Source organism: Xenopus laevis, chromosome 5S, assembly GCF_017654675.1.
Source record: "Xenopus laevis strain J_2021 chromosome 5S, Xenopus_laevis_v10.1, whole genome shotgun sequence".
NCBI classification, from domain to species: domain Eukaryota; kingdom Metazoa; phylum Chordata; class Amphibia; order Anura; family Pipidae; genus Xenopus; species Xenopus laevis.
This window is the reverse complement of record NC_054380.1, coordinates 41,252,718-41,275,259: the sequence shown is the minus strand read 5'-3', so window position 1 is coordinate 41,275,259 and position 22,542 is coordinate 41,252,718. Positions and strand designations below refer to the sequence as shown.

Sequence of the window (22,542 nt, the reverse complement as noted above, 5' to 3'; positions counted from 1 at the left end):
TTAGAAGAAGTGTTATCAGGATGACATAAAAAGAGCAAACCCCCCCTGTTTATGTTGATATTGAGTGTTCCTGGGAAGTTTGTTGAAAGGAGAGGTGTAGGTTTAGTGAGCTATTTTAAAATTAAAGCTATTTAAGCAATTATTTTGCACCACCCAGGAACATTTTTCATGCTGTTGTAACTCTTAATTCTGAATGTGGCTCACAGCTAAAAAAAAAGTTGGGGGTTCACACCGCTAAAGATCAACTTTATAAGTGATACTTTGATACAGTACAAAAAAATGTGGAAACATGGACAATATAATGCTGTACTGTATATTGAAGGGACACTTGGTGAAATTCTTCTTCTAATAAATCTTCTTCTAAATAGTTTTTTTTGTAGTACCTATGGATATTTAAAACCCACTGAGCAATAAGAAAAATAAATTAGATGCCACATCAAAAATGTTGTTTGCAAACAATAATCCCACATTAATTTACAAAAAACTTGGCTTCCAACTGATTTCCTAGTAATAGTAACACTAGAGGCCTCATGTGACAACAGAAAAGTAGTGCAACCCACAAAAAAAAAAATAAAAGATACAATTGAGCATTTTGCTACAATTTGAATGCTGTGTTTCAGTGTTTACATATATCCGCAGGCCTTTGTGGTCCATCATGGGAGTGCAGGGAGTTCCGGACTACTCTTAGACTTGAGTGCAGTCAGTGTTTTAAAGGGGTGGATGGGGTAAGGCTCGTAGTTGTCCTGGCCCTAGTTTGTGCACCATTCTGAGGGTAAGGTAGGAGAAGCAGTAAGTCGTGCAACTCAAATCGGGGCCCTTCTAGCTACGCTGTGCTCTTCATTGAGCACCAGAGTTTTTATCCAACACTGCAGATCAGTGTAATGTGGAGGGGGGGGCACAAGTGCTCCGAAGATGAGCACTAAGGGATCTACTCTTGCGTCCCCTTAAATCTATAGAGCCTGATACTACACTGGATAAAGCCACAGACCAAGTATCAAGTTTTAATCTAAAGTTACTCCGCATTATTGTTAACCCTTACAGGCATTGTTCAGTGTAAAAATAAAAACTGGGTGTGTAATAAAAAAAAAATCAATATAGTTAGTCAAAAATGTAATGTATAAAGGCTGGAGTGACAGGATGTCTAACATACTGTAATAGCCACAACACTACTTCCTGCTTTGCAGCTCTCTTGGTTTCCACTGATTGGTTACCAGGTAGTAACCAATCAGTGTCTTAGGGGGGGCATATGAGTCATAACTGCTGCTTTTGAATCTGAGCTGCATGCTAAGGATTAATTGCAAACTCACTGAATAGTTACAACCCATGTGCGCCCCCCCCCCCCTTAATAGCCTTTATAATTTATATTTTTGCCTAACTAACTGTATCAGAAACATTTTTTATTTGGCACACACTGTCTATTTACCCAGTTTTTTTTATTTTTACACTGAACTGTTCCTTTAAGCCTTGTGACACATTTCAACAGCATAATCCCATCTAGGAGAACCACAGCAATCCAACCCCATTTTTCCTGCTGGCAACCTCTCACTTCAGCATTCCAAAACAATCCTCACCTGACAGCACCTGTGGCTCATAAAAAAACACTCATGTTTCCAATATAAGGGAAAAGGAAGCAGCTGTCCTGTTTTGACTGTCATATTTCCACTGAGAGAATGACGCACATGCCAGAAAAAAACAGTTTAGATGCAATCATTTTTAAGAAAGTTTATCCTTTATTTTAAAAGGCATCAAAAACTTCTGATACATATAGCATTTTAACTGTACTTTGCATTATGTTTACCCCATTCAGTTCCATCTCCAGCACTTCGGGATTCTCCTCCTTCACCATCATCTGATCCCAGAAAATCAAACTCTTTCAGTGCCTCCTCTGTGTCATCATTGGAATCTGGAATAATTCTTCTTCGTACAATCTAAATTTAAAGGCAAGAAAATCAACAAAATGTTATATCAACAAACTTTCCAATGAAAATGCATTTGTAGTATTGTGTCCATCTAAAATCCACACATAAGACACATTATGAAGAAGGCTTCTAAACAGACAGGTCCCACCCACTGACAGCAATTGTCAGATTAATAAAGGAACCTGAAGAGAAAAATACACTTTAATGTGTCTTGGGGAAAAAAACCAGATTGTTTAAAAACATCCTAAAGTACTTAGGGGAAGCATTTTCGGTTACCCCTGAAAGCATTAACATACATTTGAAACTGAAATTATCTAAACCAGGGCTGTCCAACTGGCGGCCCGTGACCCCCCTTATGTGGCCCTCCGCATCAAAGTCTGCCTGCTGTGTCTTCTTACCATGTGTAACATTTAAAAGGTATCACTACAGAGATTAACTGGCCCCTGAATTGTTTAAACCTCAAATTCACACTGTAATCCTCTGTATTGTTCACACCTGTAATCCTCCTGTATTGTTCACACTTGTGACACCTCTATTGTTCACACCCCTAAAGTCCTGTACTGTTCACACCTGAGAACCAGACTGAAACTGCCCACATTGTTCACACCTTATTCAAAATGCTAATGGGGCATCAGCACTGTGTCACTGTATGTAGTACATATTAGAGTGGTCCTGATTCCTGTCTCCTGCTCTGTTCTCTCTTCCCTATGCTCCCTGTGTGTGTCATACTCTGTCTACCCTATGCTCCCTGTGTGTTTCATACTTTGGCATTTGTTCTAGGGGTTTGTTAGCATTTGAAAATTATTTAGTGGCCCCTAAGGTGTTCATATGCTGTGGTACAGTATTATACAAAGGGGAGGAGGAGGCATATGGATTTATGGGTATGTCTTATATGACTTAGCTTTTTTCACATATGAGTGACATTCTTGCCAGGGCAGGCACAAGGTAGTTCGGTACCCTAGGCAAGAGCTTCACTCAGTGCCCCCTGTCCTGCATTACCATTTCCCGCCTTACCATGATGGTTTTTAAATAAAGAGAGCACTTTTTTATTTATATTACTGCCTCCTGTACCAGTAAGCCCAGCAGCCATCCATAATACACCCCGCCCCGTACCTGTACCAGCAAGCTCAGCAACCATCCATCATACAGCTCTCCAGCAGCCATCATATTGCCCCCAATCTTTACCTGTGCCAGCAGCAGCCAAAAATAAATCTGATCACATCATATTGCCCCCAAGTATTTATGCACCTGTGCCAGCGCCCTGCAGCAACAGCAAATATATGGCCCCCAAAACTGTACCTGGCTGTGCCAGCAGGAAGTTTCACAATTAATAGAAAGAATGTCTTCAGTTCAGTGCAACTGTGCAAGAGCAGCGAGAGCGAGCCACACCAAGTAGGCCGCCAGCTCTCTGCCTCTCTCTGTCATCCAACACATCAGTGACGTCATTGACGCGTGTATGCACGTCGCGCTGCACCGCACAGAAAGAGATATTACTTGCCGGCGAGAGGGAGAAGGTGAAGGAGATGGATTCCACCCAACTGGGTGACCATGATTAATGAAACAAATTATTAAATAAACGCTTGAAAAAAACGAAAAGAGTTAAAAACTAAAAAAAAAAATCCCCTTAAAAGTGCGCCCCTCAATGATGGCGCCCTAGACAGCCGCCTACTCTGCCTACCCCTAGTTCCGGCCCTGATCCTTGCAGTGAGCACCAACCATTTGGTTTTTTTGGTGTGTTATTAATGTGGACATGGTCTTGCGGTAACATGGGTGTGATTTAAAGTGGGTGTGGTCTAAAAACAGGGAGTGGGCAATACTGGCTTCCATTATCGGCCCTCCACCATGTAGATTAGAAAAATTCCGGCCCTCGGTACCATAGAAGTTGGACAGCACTGATCTAAACCATGTCCAGGGAACTATTGTACTGCTTGAAAAACACCTACATAATTGCTTCGTGCAAGCCTATTTTGGAACAGCAACATTTTTTGGGGCACCAAAAATGCCATGTCTTACCTTTAGTATGTAGATGAAAATTTACAGGCCACAACTCTTGAAACTATACTCACTCTTAAAAGGGAATTTGTACAAACAGACCAAAGTTAAAGAGAAAGACTGTTCATGACAGGTTCACATTGAATGCCTGCTTGTGAATTTCATTACGAGCAGCACCTCATTTATCTGAAAATTTGGTATCCTAACCAAAACCCAAAATGAGCTGTGTATTTCCAGCACCAGTAAGAAACTTGTATCGCAGATTAACACTTGCACAAAGAAAGGAGCCCACAGGGTACTAAGTAAAATTTCCCATTTGACCCGCCCTTAAAAACACATTTTTCTGATATTGATATGTTTGTGGAAGATTCTATATATTGATTTCAAGGAATAGCATAATAAATATATGACAATATTAAATGAAATGTTGCTGCTGTACTGTATGCTGTATATCCCTGAAGCAATAGAAACAGCATAAGTAGGAGCATACTACACTACTGTGTAGTAATTAGCAATAAAACACAGAAGAAGCTTGGCTGTACATCCAGTTTAGTAAACTTAGAGATATAGCCACAGGTAAAATAAAAAGTGGTGCTTGAAGGAATTTTACAGGTTCATTTGTTACCATAGGTGCTAAACTGCAGGGGGTTGCCTACCAAATTGGCAACCAGTGATCTCCCCAGAAAAATTTCTAGAAAATATTAGTGTCAGTATGACTTTAAGGAGCTGGGTTATTTATTAAAAATTAGCCAATATGCCTTGGGAGAAGACTGCCCCCCCCCCAATGATTAACCCTTTCCTTCTCCTTTAAGGTAATGGTCTATGTAGCTGCTGATCAACATATCTTTAATCACTTTACTTTGCATGGATTCATACTGAATAAACTACCGTATATACTCGCGTATAAGCCGAGTTTTTCAGCACCCAAAACAAGCTGAAAAACGCTGCCTCGGCTTATACGCGGGTCAGTTACTGATGCGCTTCCGACCGGCAGCTTCTGACCTGCAGAACCCCTGCAGAACCCCGGAAGTGTGCTTAAAGCGATTCTGACACGTTCCTATAAAAATCATAGGAACGTGTCAGTATGAAGAAAATGCTGCACATAAAATATTTCTGCAATATTATGCTGCACATACCGGTAAAATATTTCCTGCAAAGGCCCCCCCCCCCCGCAAATCCGCCCCCAGCCCTGCGCACCTTTCTCAGCCGAATCGGTTCCTGCACTGACTGATCTTCCGGGTTGCTTCACTGACGCAGGGCTGGGGGCGGAGCAGGGCTGGGGGCGGAGCGATCCTTATCCTTATATATTGCAGAAATATTTTATGTGCAGCATTTTCTTCATACTGACAGGTTCCTATGATTTTTATAGGAACGTGTCAGAATCGCTTTAAGCATACTTAAGGGAGCCGGCAGTGGAGTCCCTTACCTGTACCTCACCAACATGGAGATCTCTGTACAGGACCTGCAGGTGAGGAGGGGGAGGGGAGTCACGTGACTCTGAGAGCTGTCACTGAAGTGTTGTTTCAGTGAGCACAGCACACAGAAGTGAGACACAGAGAGTCTTTAGCTTTATTTCTCACCCTAGGCTTATACGCGAGTCAATAAGTTTTCCCAGTTTTTGTAGGTAAAATTAGGTACCTCGGCTTATACACGAGTATATACGGTATTACATCTAAACAAGACTTATAGCCAGGCAGTGCATCACATTGCATAATGCACAAAATGTAGAAAAGAAACTATCAATGTACTGAAATATATTTAAAATGAATATTTCAAAGGCAAACAGTCAAGTTGTTTATATGCAGTAATGTATTGTACAACATTTAAATGCAAACTAATAAAAAATATGAGAAAACTTATAGTAAAAAGTAAAAAAGGATAGCCAAGAACAAATTTCTATAGCTCTAAACGATTTAAAATATTTACCGTTGCAGAATCTATGATTGTTTTATCCCTTGATTCATTTTCTTCTTCATCTTCTTCGTCACTGAACTCTGCAGCAGCATTCTCTAGAAACTTAAATGTCTCAAGCACAGAGGCAGAATCTGTCATATCCGGCTTTCTGTTATTCAGAAAAACAAAGAAACAATCGCATATTTTCTATGATAAAATCATGCAATCAAATTCAGCATTTTTTAAGACTGACGCATGGACACTGCCTTGTCAGTGTGTGTATATATATATATATATATATATATATATATATATATATATATATATATATATATATATATATATACACACACTGACAAGGCAGTGTGTGTATATATATATATATATATATATATATATATATATATATATATATATATATATATGCGTCCTGTGGGTATCAGCACTCGATACTTGTATGAGTTTGAGGTGCAGGATCAAATTAATGATACAGATAATGCAAGGATCAGCACACTCGTTTGTAGAAAAGCAAAGTGTATTTTATTTCAACACAGCATTGTGTCCAACGTTTCGGTTCCTCCTGGGAACCTTTATCAAGGATATATATATATATATTACACTTACTCAGGACAAGCAGTGTAGAGAATACAAAATACAAAAAAAGGAGCGCTGATGAATGAAGAGACTAACTGTGATGATGGTGGATGATGGTCTGATGAGACTGTCCCCCAAGCACTGTGGGTGTATTGTTACCATTATTGTCACCTTTACTGACAGTTACACAAAAAAGGATAAAAGGAATTGTTCAGTATAAAAATAAAAACTGGGTAAATAGACTGTGCAAAACTAAAGATTTTTTAAATACAGTTAGCCAAAAAAGTAGGGCCTATGGTAAGAGCCTATTATTAAGTATGTGATAGATATGAAACGCGTATGGTTGTATCCTTGAGCTCTACAATAAACTACTATATGTTTTGACAAGCCTGCCTGGAAGACTGGTCTACACTAGTTCCTGCCCTTTTTTTTTTTTTTTTATATGGTGGTCCGCTCCCTAAAGCTGAGGGTTCAGGGCGTTGCACCTGGACCTCCCTTCAAAACTGAGTTCTACAAGTACCGAAGAATTTTTCTACGTATTCCTGACTACTATCAACAATTGCGTGTGATAAATAGCCATAAAAGTAATCTATAAAGGCTGGAGTGACTGGATGTCTACCATAATAGCCAGATCACTACTTCCTGCTTTGCAGCTCTCTTGGTTTCCAATGATTGGTTACCAGACAGTAACCAATCAGAGACTTGAGGGGGGGGCACATGGGTCATAACTGTTGCTTTCAAACCTCACCTGCATACTAAGGATCAATTGCAGGAAGTTGGGTTCTGTGCTGTTTGACATCCAGTCACTCCAGCCTTTATAGATTACATTTTTGGCTATCTATATTTGAAACATTTTTTATTTTTCACAGTTTTTATTTTTACACTGGACTATTCTTTTAAGAGTCTGATTCAAATGTCTTGATTAACCACTCGTGTTTCCTCAATTTAAATATTGCAGTAAATACAATAACAAGAGAACAGAGGCTCAATTAAGAGATATCTGGGCTTTGACAGTTCAGAAAGTTTGTCTAGTCTTCAACATCAGACATATAATGAAGGTTTAATGAATATGCAGAATTGGACCATTTCAAGGAATGGTGGAAATACGGAAGCTGTAAAGGTCAGAAGTAAAAAAGTTCTACATTTCCACATCACAGTGAGGCATTACTCCTTCCCACTTGGATGCTTTTTGGTAACATATCAGGGCTTAGTAATTTTTTAGGAATATGGAATCCACAATATATTGTCACGGGGAAGCGTTTTGATTTCCACATTATGGCTATTGTAACATGCTATGCCTTTAAGGCATAGGATACAGCTGATCGAAATGTTGCAAATCTACATGTATTAACAAGTCTTGAAGGTGTGGGAGAATTTTGATGTGACATAGAGGTTCAAAAAAAGGGAGCAAAAGTTATGATATTTGAGCATTAAACTTTCTACTAGCTATGCCCATGCATGTTTATATGCACTTATAGATGCCTGTTAATTAGATTCACATGGTTAGTGTATATGTAGCCCAAGAAACATAAGGCACCTATAGCTACAGGACAATTTATAAAGCAGAATTGAAGTAAGCAAGTCACCTAAGGAGACATTTTTTTTTTTTTTTGCAAAATAACATTAAATAGCCTTTCAGAACATATTTTAGAGAATAATACTGTAAAAGAAATTCAACATATAAAGGATATATATTTAATAGATTTCATAGACTTGTAGAGGAATTTCCCCATCTTAAAATACAAGAGAAGCATGCAGTTGTTAAAAATAAACTGTGAATTGCTGTTTCTCACAACTCAAAAGCCACCTACCCTAGCACTGACTTTTTCTCTACCACCTCCACTCCAATTAAACCACTTCAGTTAAGATGAATGGCAACATAAAAAGAAAAGTGAGGAACATACACTATACAAATAGAATACTGTCATGGAAACCCAAGGAATGCAAAGAAGATATTGTACCATGCATTAAGAGAAACAGCATGCTGCTTTGTAATTAGAAAGTGTTCCAGGCACAAAAACCTAAATTGGCAGCAAAATATTTTTTAAGTGACATTGTATGCTTGTCATACACAATAATTTTGAAATATAAACCTAATACATGTTACACATGCTGATTGATTTAGTCAGATAACTATAATAATGCAATTTGACAATGTGCAATAAATAATAACGAATAAAAATATGTGACCCAGCTTCAAGATGCCTTCAACTACCTGTGTAAATCTTTGCATGCATGCACCTAAATATCCATACATGAATACTTTATAATGAGAATATATATGGATTTTAATTGAAAGAATGGGCAGAAAACATTGTCAACAAAGGAGTATATATAGGTGTATGGTCCTCATTAAAAGCCTGCTGGGAAAAGTCCACCCCCTCCAGCCAGCAGGTGACATTATTATAATGAATACTATTAGTGTATTTAAAAACAAACAAACAAAAAAAAACTTCATTTATTACAACAAATGATAAGTGGTGCTGTATATTCAAGGCCAAAAAACAAAGTGCATGATGGCCATAAAATGACCAAATATTACTCCTTCTTGAAACCATCTATAGTATATATCAGTAATGTACAATTAATTCAAAGAGAGAAATAAACTTCACAATGTGGACAGTTACAAAAATGACATGATAAAATCTTTGTTTTTCTACTCTCAAGGGTTGCCCTCATGTCATGTTGATATATTGTCCAACAGGGCACAAGAGCATTGTATGGGCATCTATTTATGTACACATTGCACTGATACGATACCACTACTGTAAGCACACTGTGATGTAAAATAATTACAAACTTGGCACGCATATCTTCAAAACAGAAATCTTCCATTTTATTCATTCTGTCGCCCTTCTATTATGCTCCTTAATGTGTTCTTGTATACAGGAGATACAAATTGTACTGCACATAATAAATGGGCTTTGCCAAAGCAATAAGATTTTTAAGAGTACTGCCCAGAAGCCACCTGGAGTCATAGCCACGAAAAATGTACCGACTCTGACTCCTAACAACTTTAAAGGAAATCTAAACCCCCCCCCCCCCACAAAGACACTTTAAGGCATTTTCCCCCTCCCTTCACGATGTGCATTAGTCAAAAAAAATATAAATAATTTGAAAAAAATGTAACCCTTGAATGCAGAGAAGCGCGGCGGAGCTCCTGGTCGCCATCATCTGGGTCTCCGGGTCTTCACAACGATTTGCACATGTGCAGTTGAAGTCGATTCCTGATTTGTCGAAACTGCGCGTGCTCCAGTAGTGGGCGAAGAGACCCAAAGACAATATGAAGAGTCAGATGATGGGGACCGGGATCTCCATCGCACTTCTCAGCATTTAAGGGTCAGATTTTTTTTAAAGGGTTTTTCTTTAAGAAGAAGTTGCGGGGTGGGCAATGCCTTGAGTTTGGGGGGGGGGGTTAGTTCTCACTGACAATAATACATTTCAAGAGTTTCTATGACTGACGATATGGCAGAAGCAATTCTATTTTTAAGAATACTTTAGTTAATTTGGGATCGGATTGTAGTTAACAGCTATTCTGCATCTATAAGCCAAGTTCATGTTTTATGTAGTTTAGAATTACCAAAGGCTGTGGTTTATATTTATGCACTTTGGTAGTGATGAAATGCCGTGTATGTTGTGTACTTAACTTTCAATAAACATCGAAAAATACATTAAAGGGATTCTGTGACGGGAAAACATGTATTTTTTCAAAAGTTAATTGTACTCCGCTAGCAGAATTCTGCACTGAAATCTGTTTTGAAAAGAGCATCATTAATTTTGAAATCTGACATGGGACATATTGTCAGTTTCCCAGGTACCCCATGTCATGTGCTCTTATAAACTTCAGTCACTCTGCTGAACTGCAAGTTGGATTGATATCACCCGCATCCCCCCCCCCCCCCAGCAGCCTAATCATAGAACAATGGGAAAGTAAGCAGAAAACAGCTCCCTAGTAGATAAAAGAACAGCACTTAATGGTAAATGTCCCACTGCGACTCCTCCAGGTACATTGAGTTGGAGAAACAATGGCCTGCCTGAAAGCAGTTCCATCATGAATTTTAGATGGTAGAAAATTTTTATATGGTAGAGTGAATTAGTTGCAGTGTAAACAATCTAATTTAGAAATAAAAACTGTAGCGCTTCTATAGAATTCAGTGCGTGTATATTCGATATTTCATTTTAAACAGTCAAGTTCATAAAATCGAATGGAACAGAAGGTTTTTTTGCTATAACATGACTTTTTTCCAATTTAGGTTTTGATTAAAAAAACAAAAACTTGAGTTTAATGTAATTTTATATTTTTTAAAAAAAAAAACCAAATTAAATAAAATAGTAAAACCAGCCTCCGCAAGATTCTGCTTAATTGCATTATGCAGTAAATTCATTTGTGTTAATAACCAGAGTAAAGTTTTAGTATGTTGTAAAATTATTTATGTAATATTGGAGAGTACAGGTAAGGAATCAGTTATCCCAAAACTCGTCATCCAGAATGTTAGAATTATGGGAAGGCCATCTCCCATCTACCTAATTAAATTAAATTTTATAAGTCATTTCCTTTTTCTCTGCAATAATAAAAAAGCATCTTGTACTTAAACGCTACTAAGAAATAACTAATCCATATTGGAAGCAAAACAATCCTACAGGGTTTATTTAAAGGGCACCTGTTGGGCAAAAATATTATCCCCAACCAAAGGTGAGGGCTAATAGAGCCTGTACTCTAGTTGGGGGTAACGGTAGTTTTGTTTTTGCCCCGACCCGTCCAGTACGAGCAGCCATGTTGGGGCACATGCATAATGAGCAAGTGCCACGACTTGCTCATTATGCGTGTGAAGTGCATTTGAACAATAGTTCTCCCTTAACTTAATATGTTATAAAGTAAAGTTTTATAACATACTATTTATAGTTTTTGGTTTGCATTTCTTTTGCATCTGCTTTCTCAGTCTTTCATTTAAATCACTGCCTTGTTTCTATGGTTTATTGAGCCCTTGCAACCCGGTAGCTATTGAAATCCCACACTGGTGAGCTGATAAAAATGTTTTAAAATAAATAGCCAATAAAAAAAATGATTACCAACTGCAAATTCTCAATAAAATAAGTCTACATAATATTAAAACTTACTTTAATGACACCCTTTCAACAAAATTGACATAAAATTTCATTACTGTCAATTAATATCTTAATAAATCAAAACTCAGTTTTGGGAATACATACACAGATAACTGTTGCACTGTTAAAGTTCACTAAATTTGATAAGAGAATAGAAGAAAACATATCCAAACACTGAATTAATGACGTATGTATTGTATAACTTGGATTTGTATAGCTTGAATCACAAATAAAAATGCCAGCATCTACATCTGATTCTTCTGTATAATATATATTTTTAAAAAAACAAGTTATTGCTTATAAGGAAAAAAATCTCAAATACAGAAAAACGAATAATGAATAACCACGAAAAAAAATGTTTATATTTTACATGAATATTTACCCAAGGACCAGTGGATTTGGAAGTTCCGTTTCAGTTCCATTAACCATGGAGTCCTGTTTTGTATCTGTTAATCTGTCTGAAGAATCAGCAGAAAGGCCTAGCAAAGAGCGGACACGTTTTGACTTCACATCAAGTATGGTGTCTGTGTAACCTACTTCTTGAAGATATCTGTAACAAACAAAAAAATAGTGTTAACAAAAACATCAGGATAATTGTCCACTGAAATGATATCTGAAAGTAATATGCTAATAAATCATCTGGTACCAGTTGCAGAGCTGCATCTTGCACTACCATCCTCTGTTGAAGAATGGAAGATCAGTAGTACAATAGTTCATTCATACCCCATACAACATTAAACAGTGAAAACATTATTAATTAACAAGTCACAAAAAATTATTAAATCTCCTAAAATGCAGTGCATTTTTCTTTAACCATATTACTGTCATATGGGTCAGCAAGGTTAGAACAGTAATATGTCAAGTCACTTACTGTCTTAGCAACTGCCGACTTTGTTTCCATATAAACTGGCTATTCTGCTGAGGTGGTTGTATCTCATTTTCATTTGCTTCATCTGAAAAGTAAAAACAAATGATTTAGCATAATTACAGAATGACTGTACAAGCTATATATGTACCTGAATAATAAACTATCACTGTTTTAATACATTCAATTATAAAGTATTGCAAAAAAAAACAAAAAAAAAACAAACTATAAATAATGTTAGTATAATACAAGACATAGTACAATGTAACGTCACTCTTTTGCTTTTTTGACATACCGTATATACTCGAGTATAAGCCGAGTTTTTCAGCCCCCAAAATATGCTGAAAAACTCAACCTCGTCTTATACTCGGGTCAAGCGCAAAAACGGTCGCCGGCGCCTAAGAATAGTCGCAGGCTTCCAAGAATAGTCGCAGGCTTCTAAAAATAGTCGCCGGGGTCCAAGAATAGTCTCCAAGAATATTCGCCAGCGTCCAAGAATGGTGGCCGGCATCCAAAAACGAGATGCCGGCACCTCCAATGGGAGCAGAACCCCTCAATTTTTTGATTGAAACTTACCAGAAGCTGCTGCATTTCTCACCCTAGGCTTATATTCGAGTCAATAAGTTTTCACAGTTTTTGGAGGTAAAATTGGGTACCTCGGCTTATACTCGGGACGGCTTATACTCGAGTATATACGGTACACCTTCAACTGGCTGGAAAACAATGTTTTGTGTAGGAATGAGGTGATGAAATGAGAACCACTGAAATTTCTGGCTTAGCATATATTCTGAACAGTACAGAAATCTATGTATATCTAAAGTATGTGGCGGGCATGGAAAAAACCTTAATCACATAGGAAACAGAGTATGGATCTGGGCAAAAGAAAGGTTGAGACAGATCAAACAAGTAATCATATGAAAGTTTTTATTGTACAATATTTATTTCATAGGAAACCTTAGAAAATGCTTACAATTATTCATGTGTTGTATTTGCTTTTAAAAAGGTTTTGCACCTTCAAATTAAATTTTAATAAGTTATAGAGGGGCCAATTTTTAGCAACTTTTCAATTGGTCTTTATTTAAAAAGTTTTTTTAAGTTTTTCAATTATTTGCCTTCTTCTGGCTACACTTTTAATATTATTGTAATTTTTATGACTTATCTTTCTATTCAAGTGCTCTCCTATTCATATTCTAGTCTCTCATTCAAACCACTGCCTGGTTGCTAGGGTAATTTGGACCCTAGCAACAAGATACCTGCTGAAGTATAGGAGAGCTGCTGAACAAAAAGTTAAGTAACTGTCTGGATGCTAGAAAATGTGGCACCTGATTATTTCAACAGAAGAGAAGAAGAGAGTTGCAAGTGAAGACACAATGCTAGTGTTGACATACAAGAAACTAATCATAGAACATTTTCATTTCACTGCTGAAATGTATTTGTGTGCACCTCTGGCCTAAACGGGAGACGTGTATTTAAAGGAACAGTAACATCAAAAAATGAAATAGTTTTAAAGTAATGGAAATTTCATGTACTGTTTGTTGCCCTGCACTGGTAGGACTGATGTGTTTGCTTCAGAAACACTATTATAGTTCATTTAAACAAGCTGCTGAATAGCAATGGCAGAAATTGAAAAAAAGGCTATATGGCACAGATTAAATAGTGGATAACAGAGAACGCCATTATGTTCTACAGAGCTTATCTGCTATCTGCTGTGTAACCTGAGCATTTTCTCCTTTGAATTTCTACACAGCAGCTTATTTATATAAACTATAGTAGAGTTTCTGAAGCAAACACACCAATTTTACCAGTGCAGGTCAACACTGCATTATATTTTTATGACTTTATTATGCTTTCAATTTTTGATGTTACTGGTCCTTTAAGTCTACTACACAGACAAAACTATCCAGGTAAGTACTGTCAGCCACATCAAGGTAAGGTAGTTTTATGAAAGAATAGCTTAACCGAAACAATACTCAAAAGGCAGCAGCATGCAGTTTTGATGGCATATTTCAAATGCTTTTTGGATCTGCTACTTGCAAAGAAATAATGTGGTAACATTTCAAATGTAAAAATATTCATTCTCACAACTTAAAGGGGTTGTTCACCTTTGAGTTGACTTTTAGTATAAATGATATTCTGAGACACTTTGCAATTGGTTTTCATTTTTTTATTATTTGTGGTTTTTGAGTTATTTATCTTTTTATTCATCAGTTCTCCAGTTTGCAATTTCAGCAATCTGGTTGCTCGGGTCCAAATTACCCAAGCAATCAAGCCTTGATTTGAATAAGAGACTGGAATATGAATAGGAGAGGGTCTGAATAGAAAGATGAGTAATAAACAGTAGCAATAACAATACATTTGTAGCTGTACAGAGCATTTGTTTTTCAGGTGAGGTCAGTGAACCCCGATTTGAAAGCTGGAAATAAGAAAAAACGAAGACCAATTGTAAGGTTGCTTAGGAGTAGCCATTTGAGAACATGCTAAAAGTTAATGTAAAGGTGAACCACCCCTTTAATATAGCCAGATGTGAAAGGAGTGGCTTTTCACGAAAATACAGTCACTTTGCATTTAACTGTAATGACCCATGACTACTATACAATATTAACGTAAAAGAGTCTGCTAAATATAAACCCAATACTTCAAGTTTCAAAACACATTCAGTCACGGACAACTAAATATGCTGACTGGTTTATGCAAGCCCATCCCACACTTTTAATTCATAGTAAGTGAATGTATATTTAAATTGTGTGTTTGTATTTAATGGTTGCAATTAAAGCCCAGTAAGGGAGTCAGGGGACCCCCCTCATGGGCACCCTATAAAAATGAAGCAAATCTGGCCACTGGACAAATGTGTCCTACTGACAAAAGCCTAACTAGTCAAAAACAGGACCAAAAGTGCTATTCTAATATCATGGAACAATAACAGCTGATTTTATAACATCTGTAATGAATAAAATGTGTATGGAATAAAGTGGATTATATGAACTGATCAGATAAGGACTAACAGAAATTAAAGCAGTGACCCCCAACCTTTTTTTTACCCATGAGCTACATTAAAATATAAAAATAGTTGGGAAGCAACACAGGTACGAAAAAGTTTCTGGGGGTGCCAAATAAAGGCTCAGTTTGCAATTTTGATAGACCCTATGTAGACTGGCAGTACACTGGGTTTTTATGCAAACTAGCCTAAAATAAGCACCTTCTTTGAGGACACTGGGAGCAACATCCAAATGTGTTGGTGAGCGACATGATTCTCACGAGCCACTGGTTGGGGATCACTGAATTAGAGGAAGGCAAATGTTTGTAGGCTAGTTCATAGACATAAAAGCACACTGTTTTCTCATGAAGAAATGACAAAGTATATTGCAAATAAAACTTTCAGAACTTACCAGAATCATAATTTGGGGGTTTCATGTCTCCCTGATTCAATTCTGTCCCATATTTTAACTTGTGGTATTTTGCTCTGAATAACAGAAAGGAAAAACCATTAAGTGGTGCAACCAAGAACCTATGGTAAATAGTCAGCATTTATGACCAGGAAGTGTCTCCCTTTTACAAAACACTGGCCGGAAACTATTCCTATAGTTAAATAATATATTCCATAATGCTTTATGTCTTTATAAAAATGTATGGAATGTATGGAACATTAGTTCCATGTACTTCAATAGTAAATATGCTGCTTATGGCAGTTACTTGTGTGTGTTCCTGAACAACACCCACCTACAGCAACATTTGTTGCCATAGACAGAGCATTTCAAATTCAAGAGAAAAGCAAAGATGTTATCACACTCATCGATACATTTCAAGAGGATTGTTGCCATCACAGGTGAAAAAGATTTTACAGCAATATAAATTCTCTCAAATCAATATGATAAGTACTATTTTTCATGGAGCAGAATACTAACAATGCTTTTATGGATGTAGATCATAATGGGACATCATCACTAAAAGTAGACCTCGAATTAGTAAAGTATGGGCACTCCTGCTGTAAAGGAAGCTAGGGCCATTACATTTCGGATGAGAGAGGCCTAAGGGCCCACAGTTGGTAAACCATGCCTTACAGAACAGTTTAACTTTAAAATCTGATATTCTACAGAATACAGGTATGGGACCTATTATCCAGAATGGTCAGGACCTGGGTTTTTTTTGGATAACTGATTTAACCGTAATTTGGATCTTCATACCTTAAGTCTACTAGAAAATCATGTAAACCTTAAATAAACCCAATAGGCTGGTTTTGCGTCCAATAAGCTTTAATTATATTTTAGTTGGGATCAAGTACAAGGTACTGTTATACTATTACAGAGAAAAAGGAAATCATTTTTAAAAATTTGGATTATTTTATTATAATGGAGTCTAAGGGAGACGGCCTTTTTGTATAACGCGTTTCCACATAACAGATCCCTTACCTGTACCATCAAAGGCAGCCCTCTCCCAAAACATGATATATTCTTTTTTAACTCAGCAATCAGGCTATCTTCCTGAAATAACTTACGACCCCTAATTACAATACCAGCATGCTGCTTTTTTTTTCTTACCAAAGGTGCAGTGCTAACACTACTATCTTCTTTAAGCCTTGGGGATCCAATAAACACTGTCACTATCCTTGTTATGAATAAAAAATAAGATGTCAGTGGCAGGCTTATAGAAAAAAATTAAATCAAACACACTGCCATGAACTTTGATACTTTTTATAAGGAAATTCAATATATAACCCATTTTAATTCTCCTGATCTTCACTTCTCCATGACAACATTGCAAAATGAATCACGCTAACTATGGGTGGAAAAAAGAGATGCTGCAGTTGCTAGGAGATTAATAAGAGTAAATATTCAAACCAATGGCAGCATCTATTTTTCCACTTTTGCTTAACTGCATTTGGCTCTGTTTTGAGGGGTTATTAAAAGGTAAATACAACTTTTGCATGCCCAGGTTTGTCCTTGGTATACAAGTCTGAGGTTTAGAGCTCATTAGAAGAGATTAAAATCAATCACATAAACCACTATTACTGTTAATACTCTATTATATATTTAAAAAAGAAAAATGTAACAGGACTTTACAGCCAACAGGATAATAGTGGTATCTGGCATCCTACTTAAACAAGGGTGCTGCACAGCAGCCCAGATTCAGAGTGCACTTGAAGAGAAGCTGAACCATGGCTTATTGTAAAAATACCATTAAGTACACCAAGGCAAATGGTAAAGCAGCAGCATCTTAATTGTATGTTTAATTCTCCAAACTATTCCCCAAAACAAAGAACAAAGGGGAACTCTGCTTACTTCTTGTATAATACTATGATTGCAAATCAACATATTATTGTTATTCCTGTGCCTTAAAGGGAAACCATCAAAAAAAACCAAAAATGTAATATAAGCTTCATCATACTGAAATTGACCAATCGATCCAATATGGGGGGGGGGCTTCCTAGCAGATGAATTAGAGCTCACTCAAATAACAGATTCCAAAACAACCAAAATAACTGCCTTTTGCACAAATTCTGCATGTAGAGACACAGGATTCCTGGGGATTTTAATAGAGTGAGCTATAACACATCTCACTCTATTAAAATCACCAGAAATCCTGTCTCTCTTTGTGCAAAAGGCAGATATATTAGATCTAACTGTCAATAATTATCTGACACCGATTATTATCTGAAGAGAAACAGATTGAGAGAGATAGCGAAGGTAAACTTGATTATTTCAGAAACGGCACTGAATTTTTAATTGCTTTTGATGGTGATAAAAACACATTAAAATTGTGTGTGTGTGTGTGTGTGTGTGTATTTATTTAGTGCTGGATACTTTGTGCATATTTAACTAGACTAACGGTTATTTTTGTTAAGACTACAACATATATATATACATATATATACATATATATATATATATATATATATATATACATACATATATATACATATATATATATATATACATATATATATATATATATACATACATATATATACATATATATATATATATATACATATATATATATATATATATATACATATATATACATATATATATATATATACATATATATATATATATATATACATATATATACATATATATATATATATATATATATATATATATATATATATATATATATATATATATATATATATATATATATATACAGATGCAGCCACTTTGGTTTGTCTGTTTGACACAGAATAACTAAACACAGATATCCCATTTATCTCATTTAACACAGAAAACTGAGTCACAACATCCCATCTAATTAAAGCATTCACCATTGTTCACAATGGTGCTTTGGTATGCTAATGGAAAGGTTAAATGCATTAAATGAGTTAAGATGACTTTAGATAACGCAGTTTCTTCAATTAACCATGAGTCATGACGCATTTATCTCACAAATCCAAGTGGCTTCATCTGTATATATATGTTGCAGTCTTAACAAAAATAACTGTAGTCTAGTTAAATATGCACAAAGTATCCAGCACTAAATACAAAGCAGCCACACATAAAAACAAGTAATGCATTAACTATCAAAGAACTATCATAAGCAATTACCGAATTATAATAAAACTAGCAAAACAAGTTCATAAAAAAATAAAAACTAGAGTAGTCAAAGATAATATGTAACCTACTGCCGCACCATAAAATCTGATAACAGTGTAGGGATGTGTAAAATAGCCACCCCTAGTATTTTATGGAGGCAGTCCCTCAATGTTATGGACACCTAAATGGGTCCTAAAATAAAGTTGGGAGGGGTACTGTTTGCTCTTTTCTGCTCTGAAGCCAGGCTTTGAGTCGTCCATCTTGTGCTGGCTCTGACCTGAACAGGCAGGCAGAGCTCTGTGGAACCTAGACAGGTCAGGTCTAGTAAGAATAGGCTACTCACCATTATAGGTTACTCTAGGAGTAACAGACAAGACAGGTTATATAGCTGAGCAGCTCCAGGCTCCGACGAGGAGAGTCAGAGGGATTAAGATCCCGGGTACTAATAGCCCAGAAGTAGGGACTAAGTGTATAGGAACAGGGTAGATAGATTCCCCTCAGGTTCCACTTAGGGAAAAGGCTGAAAGCTGGGTGTACCTTTATTGCTGCTGAGCTTGTCCTCTTGCCTGTGGGGACTATTACTGACCATATGGTGCTGTGAGTATTGCCTATTCAATGTGATGCTAAATCCTGTCATGCTCTATAGTATACTCCACTGAGGATTGTGTATGTTCAATAAACCCGTTTAATAAACCCTGTTTAAGTTATAAGAACCACTGGCGCCCAATTATTATACACTGAATCCAGTTACAGTTGCACTACACCCTGCCTCCACACCGTTGCGAGGGCTCACTCCTTAAGATTACAGGTCTCATCCGGTGCACATTTATTGGGAGTGGAGCTCAATAGTGATGTAAATAACACACAATTTACTATAGCGCTACAACAGCAAAAGATTTTATATTTTAACAGAACTCAGGGGTACCTGCAAATAACATATCTCACAGGAGGGTATATATAAACATCAGTTATTGGCATCCCTTGGAGTAGGAGGCACATTATTTTGTGATACAATTGATTTGTTGGGTAGCATGTGCTGTGTAAAGGCTACGAGCATGGAGAAAATGCTGCTGCTCATGTTACTCAGTAGCCCTTCAGCAAATGGATGGTGGCATTGAGCTAAACACTACTATAGTTCATATAAACAAGCTGCTGTGGAGCAATGGCAGAAATTGAAAAATGGCTATATGGCACAGGTTAACTAATGGATAACAGATAACATCATTAGACAGACAGAACTTATTTACTATCTGCTGTGTAACTTGAGTCTTTTCTCCTTTGAATGGCTGCCCCCATTGCTACAATTGAAGAAGACACTCGCACACCTGTTGTGCAGATATTTGGCTTCGTTCTGTGCACAGTGATTGGAGGATATGGCAACCTCCCAGTGAACTGTATAGAAAAAAACCACACCAGCACACGAGACTTGTGTCTGCTAGTGTGATTTTTACTATACTGCCCCAATTGCTACACAGTAGCTTATTTATATAAACTATAGTAGTGTTTCTGAAGCAAACACAGCAGTTTTACCAGCGCAGAGTAACACTACATAATATTTTTATAACTTTAAAACACTTATTTTTTTACATTACTGTTCCTTTAAGCAAGTGAGACAGGGGATGGGCCAGACATGTGCCTGTAACCTTGTTATGAACTAATGGGGCTATGCAGGGATTGAACGAGTACAAGATGGTTAGTGCAAGACACATCCTGTAACTTTGGTATTGTATCAGTGTGCAGAGAGTCACATAACTAAAAAATCTGCACACAGAACATTGTATAGCTGTGATATGGAACAGAAGCAAAGGCAAGACCAGGTACATGAAGACCTGAGGCCGCCACATCATGAAATGCCGGGGATTTAAAAGTCATAGTAATATGAACAGGAATGGACAATCTATTAAACATGGCCTTAGACTAGATTAGACTGAAATGCAGAAAACTGTTAGGGTCAGTCCACACAAGCAGATTCGGTGAGATTTAGTCGCCTGGCGACTAATCGCCTCTTCTTCTGGGCGACAATCTCCCCGAACCGCCTGTTCTGTTGAAGAGTGAACAGAGCAAGACTGTCAGTATAAGGAAAACATGGTAGGACAAATAGCAATGGTAAGTAACATGAGTTTACATAAACAAAAACAAAACTGTATTCCATTTAGTATGTCTAAAGTAGAATTAGCATTTTAGACACCTTTTAAGATAATATATAGTACAAGTAGAAGTCTAGTGCAGTGGATACAACAATCATCCTGGCACACCAGGGAATAATGACAAACCTCCTTTCTTCTTCTATTAAATTTACATATGTACAAGAATTCATAAATGCCTGTCTTGTTTCTACTAGAAAAGAACCATACTTTGCCTCACTGCAATGTTAGCAATGCATCAAAATCAGCCAATGTTGTCATTACCACTAACAAGAACAGTGCTGTCTAAATGAAGTCCTGTACCTCCTTTGAGTTTTTAGGCCCAGTCTGCCCTAGGGATCTGAATATTTGTTAGCATGACACGGTCAGGCTTTTACAATTTGGCCTATGAATTATTGTGTAGCAGTTAACTAACGCACTGCATATAGGAACTAACGCACTGCATATAGGAACTAGGACGTTACACACTGTTTCTCAAACTTGGGAGTAGAGATCCCTGCTTTTCACACATGAAAGCCTTGCTAGTTATTTAGCCTATGTAAAATAAGGAAACACTGAATTTTAATCGGAGCTGAGTTGTGGAGTTAGCAGCAATTTTGGGTATCTGGAGTTGGAGTCGGTAAAAATGTACAGACTCCTAAGAACTTTAAATACAAGCACTGAAAATAAATCAGATTTAAGAGCTTCTATGAGGGAGAATATGGCAGAAGTAAATCTGTTTCTAAGAACAATAATTTAGTTAATTGTAGATTGTATTTACAGCTATTCTTCAGCTATATGCCAGGTTAAATTAATGTTTTCCAATTGTTTTTGGTTTATGTAGTTGAACTTTGATTTTGGTTTAGAATCATCAAATGACGTGGTTTAGCTTTGGCAGCGATAAAATGCCTTGTATGTTGTGTACTAAGCTTATTTTAATCAAAATGGAAAATACATTAGTGTATTAAGGAAAGGTAACACCAAAACGCCCAAAAAAATTAAAGCATTTTGAAATAATTTACATATACTATTAGGATGCCCTGGTAAAAGCTCTTACAAAACACATAACCGATAAACGCAATTATATTGGACAGGGCTTATTTGTTATGTGATAGGTAACCTGATTTTTTTCCAGCTGCCTCCATGGCTTACCGAGCAGCTTGTTTATTTATACTATAATAGTCTTTACCAGTGCAGAGCAAAAGTACATTATATTTTAATTACTTTGATACACTTTCAGTATTGGTGTTACAGTTTCTTTAAAAACAGAGGAGTTGGTGGTACCATAAAATGAGGAGTGTCGAAAAATGTATGTACTGTCTCCACAGTACCAATTCTAATCATAAGTTTTTTTTCTATGTACAAACATACATAAAGCACATACAGTAATATTGGCATATACCGGTGAACTTGATAATATTTTTCAAATAAGTGAGAACCATATGTTGACTAAAATAATTGAAACCTGGATGAAAAAAAAAAGTTAAGAAGCGACGGCTAGAGTGTGGAAGCTGCCTTTA

At 36.8% G+C, this 22,542-nt stretch overlaps 1 protein-coding gene across 2 annotated transcripts in view; it reads right to left on the bottom strand.

The window, feature by feature from the left end:
- Positions 1 to 22,542, bottom strand: part of strn.S (striatin S homeolog) — a 59,960-nt gene that overhangs the window by 18,971 nt on the left and 18,447 nt on the right. For both annotated transcript variants that reach the window (XM_018264495.2, NM_001094152.1), the window contains 5 exon segments: positions 15,756 to 15,829; positions 12,376 to 12,457; positions 11,887 to 12,054; positions 5,838 to 5,973; positions 1,799 to 1,928 (listed from right to left, as the gene is read on the bottom strand). In XM_018264495.2, the coding sequence (XP_018119984.1) occupies positions 1,799 to 1,928; positions 5,838 to 5,973; positions 11,887 to 12,054; positions 12,376 to 12,457; positions 15,756 to 15,829 (590 nt within the window).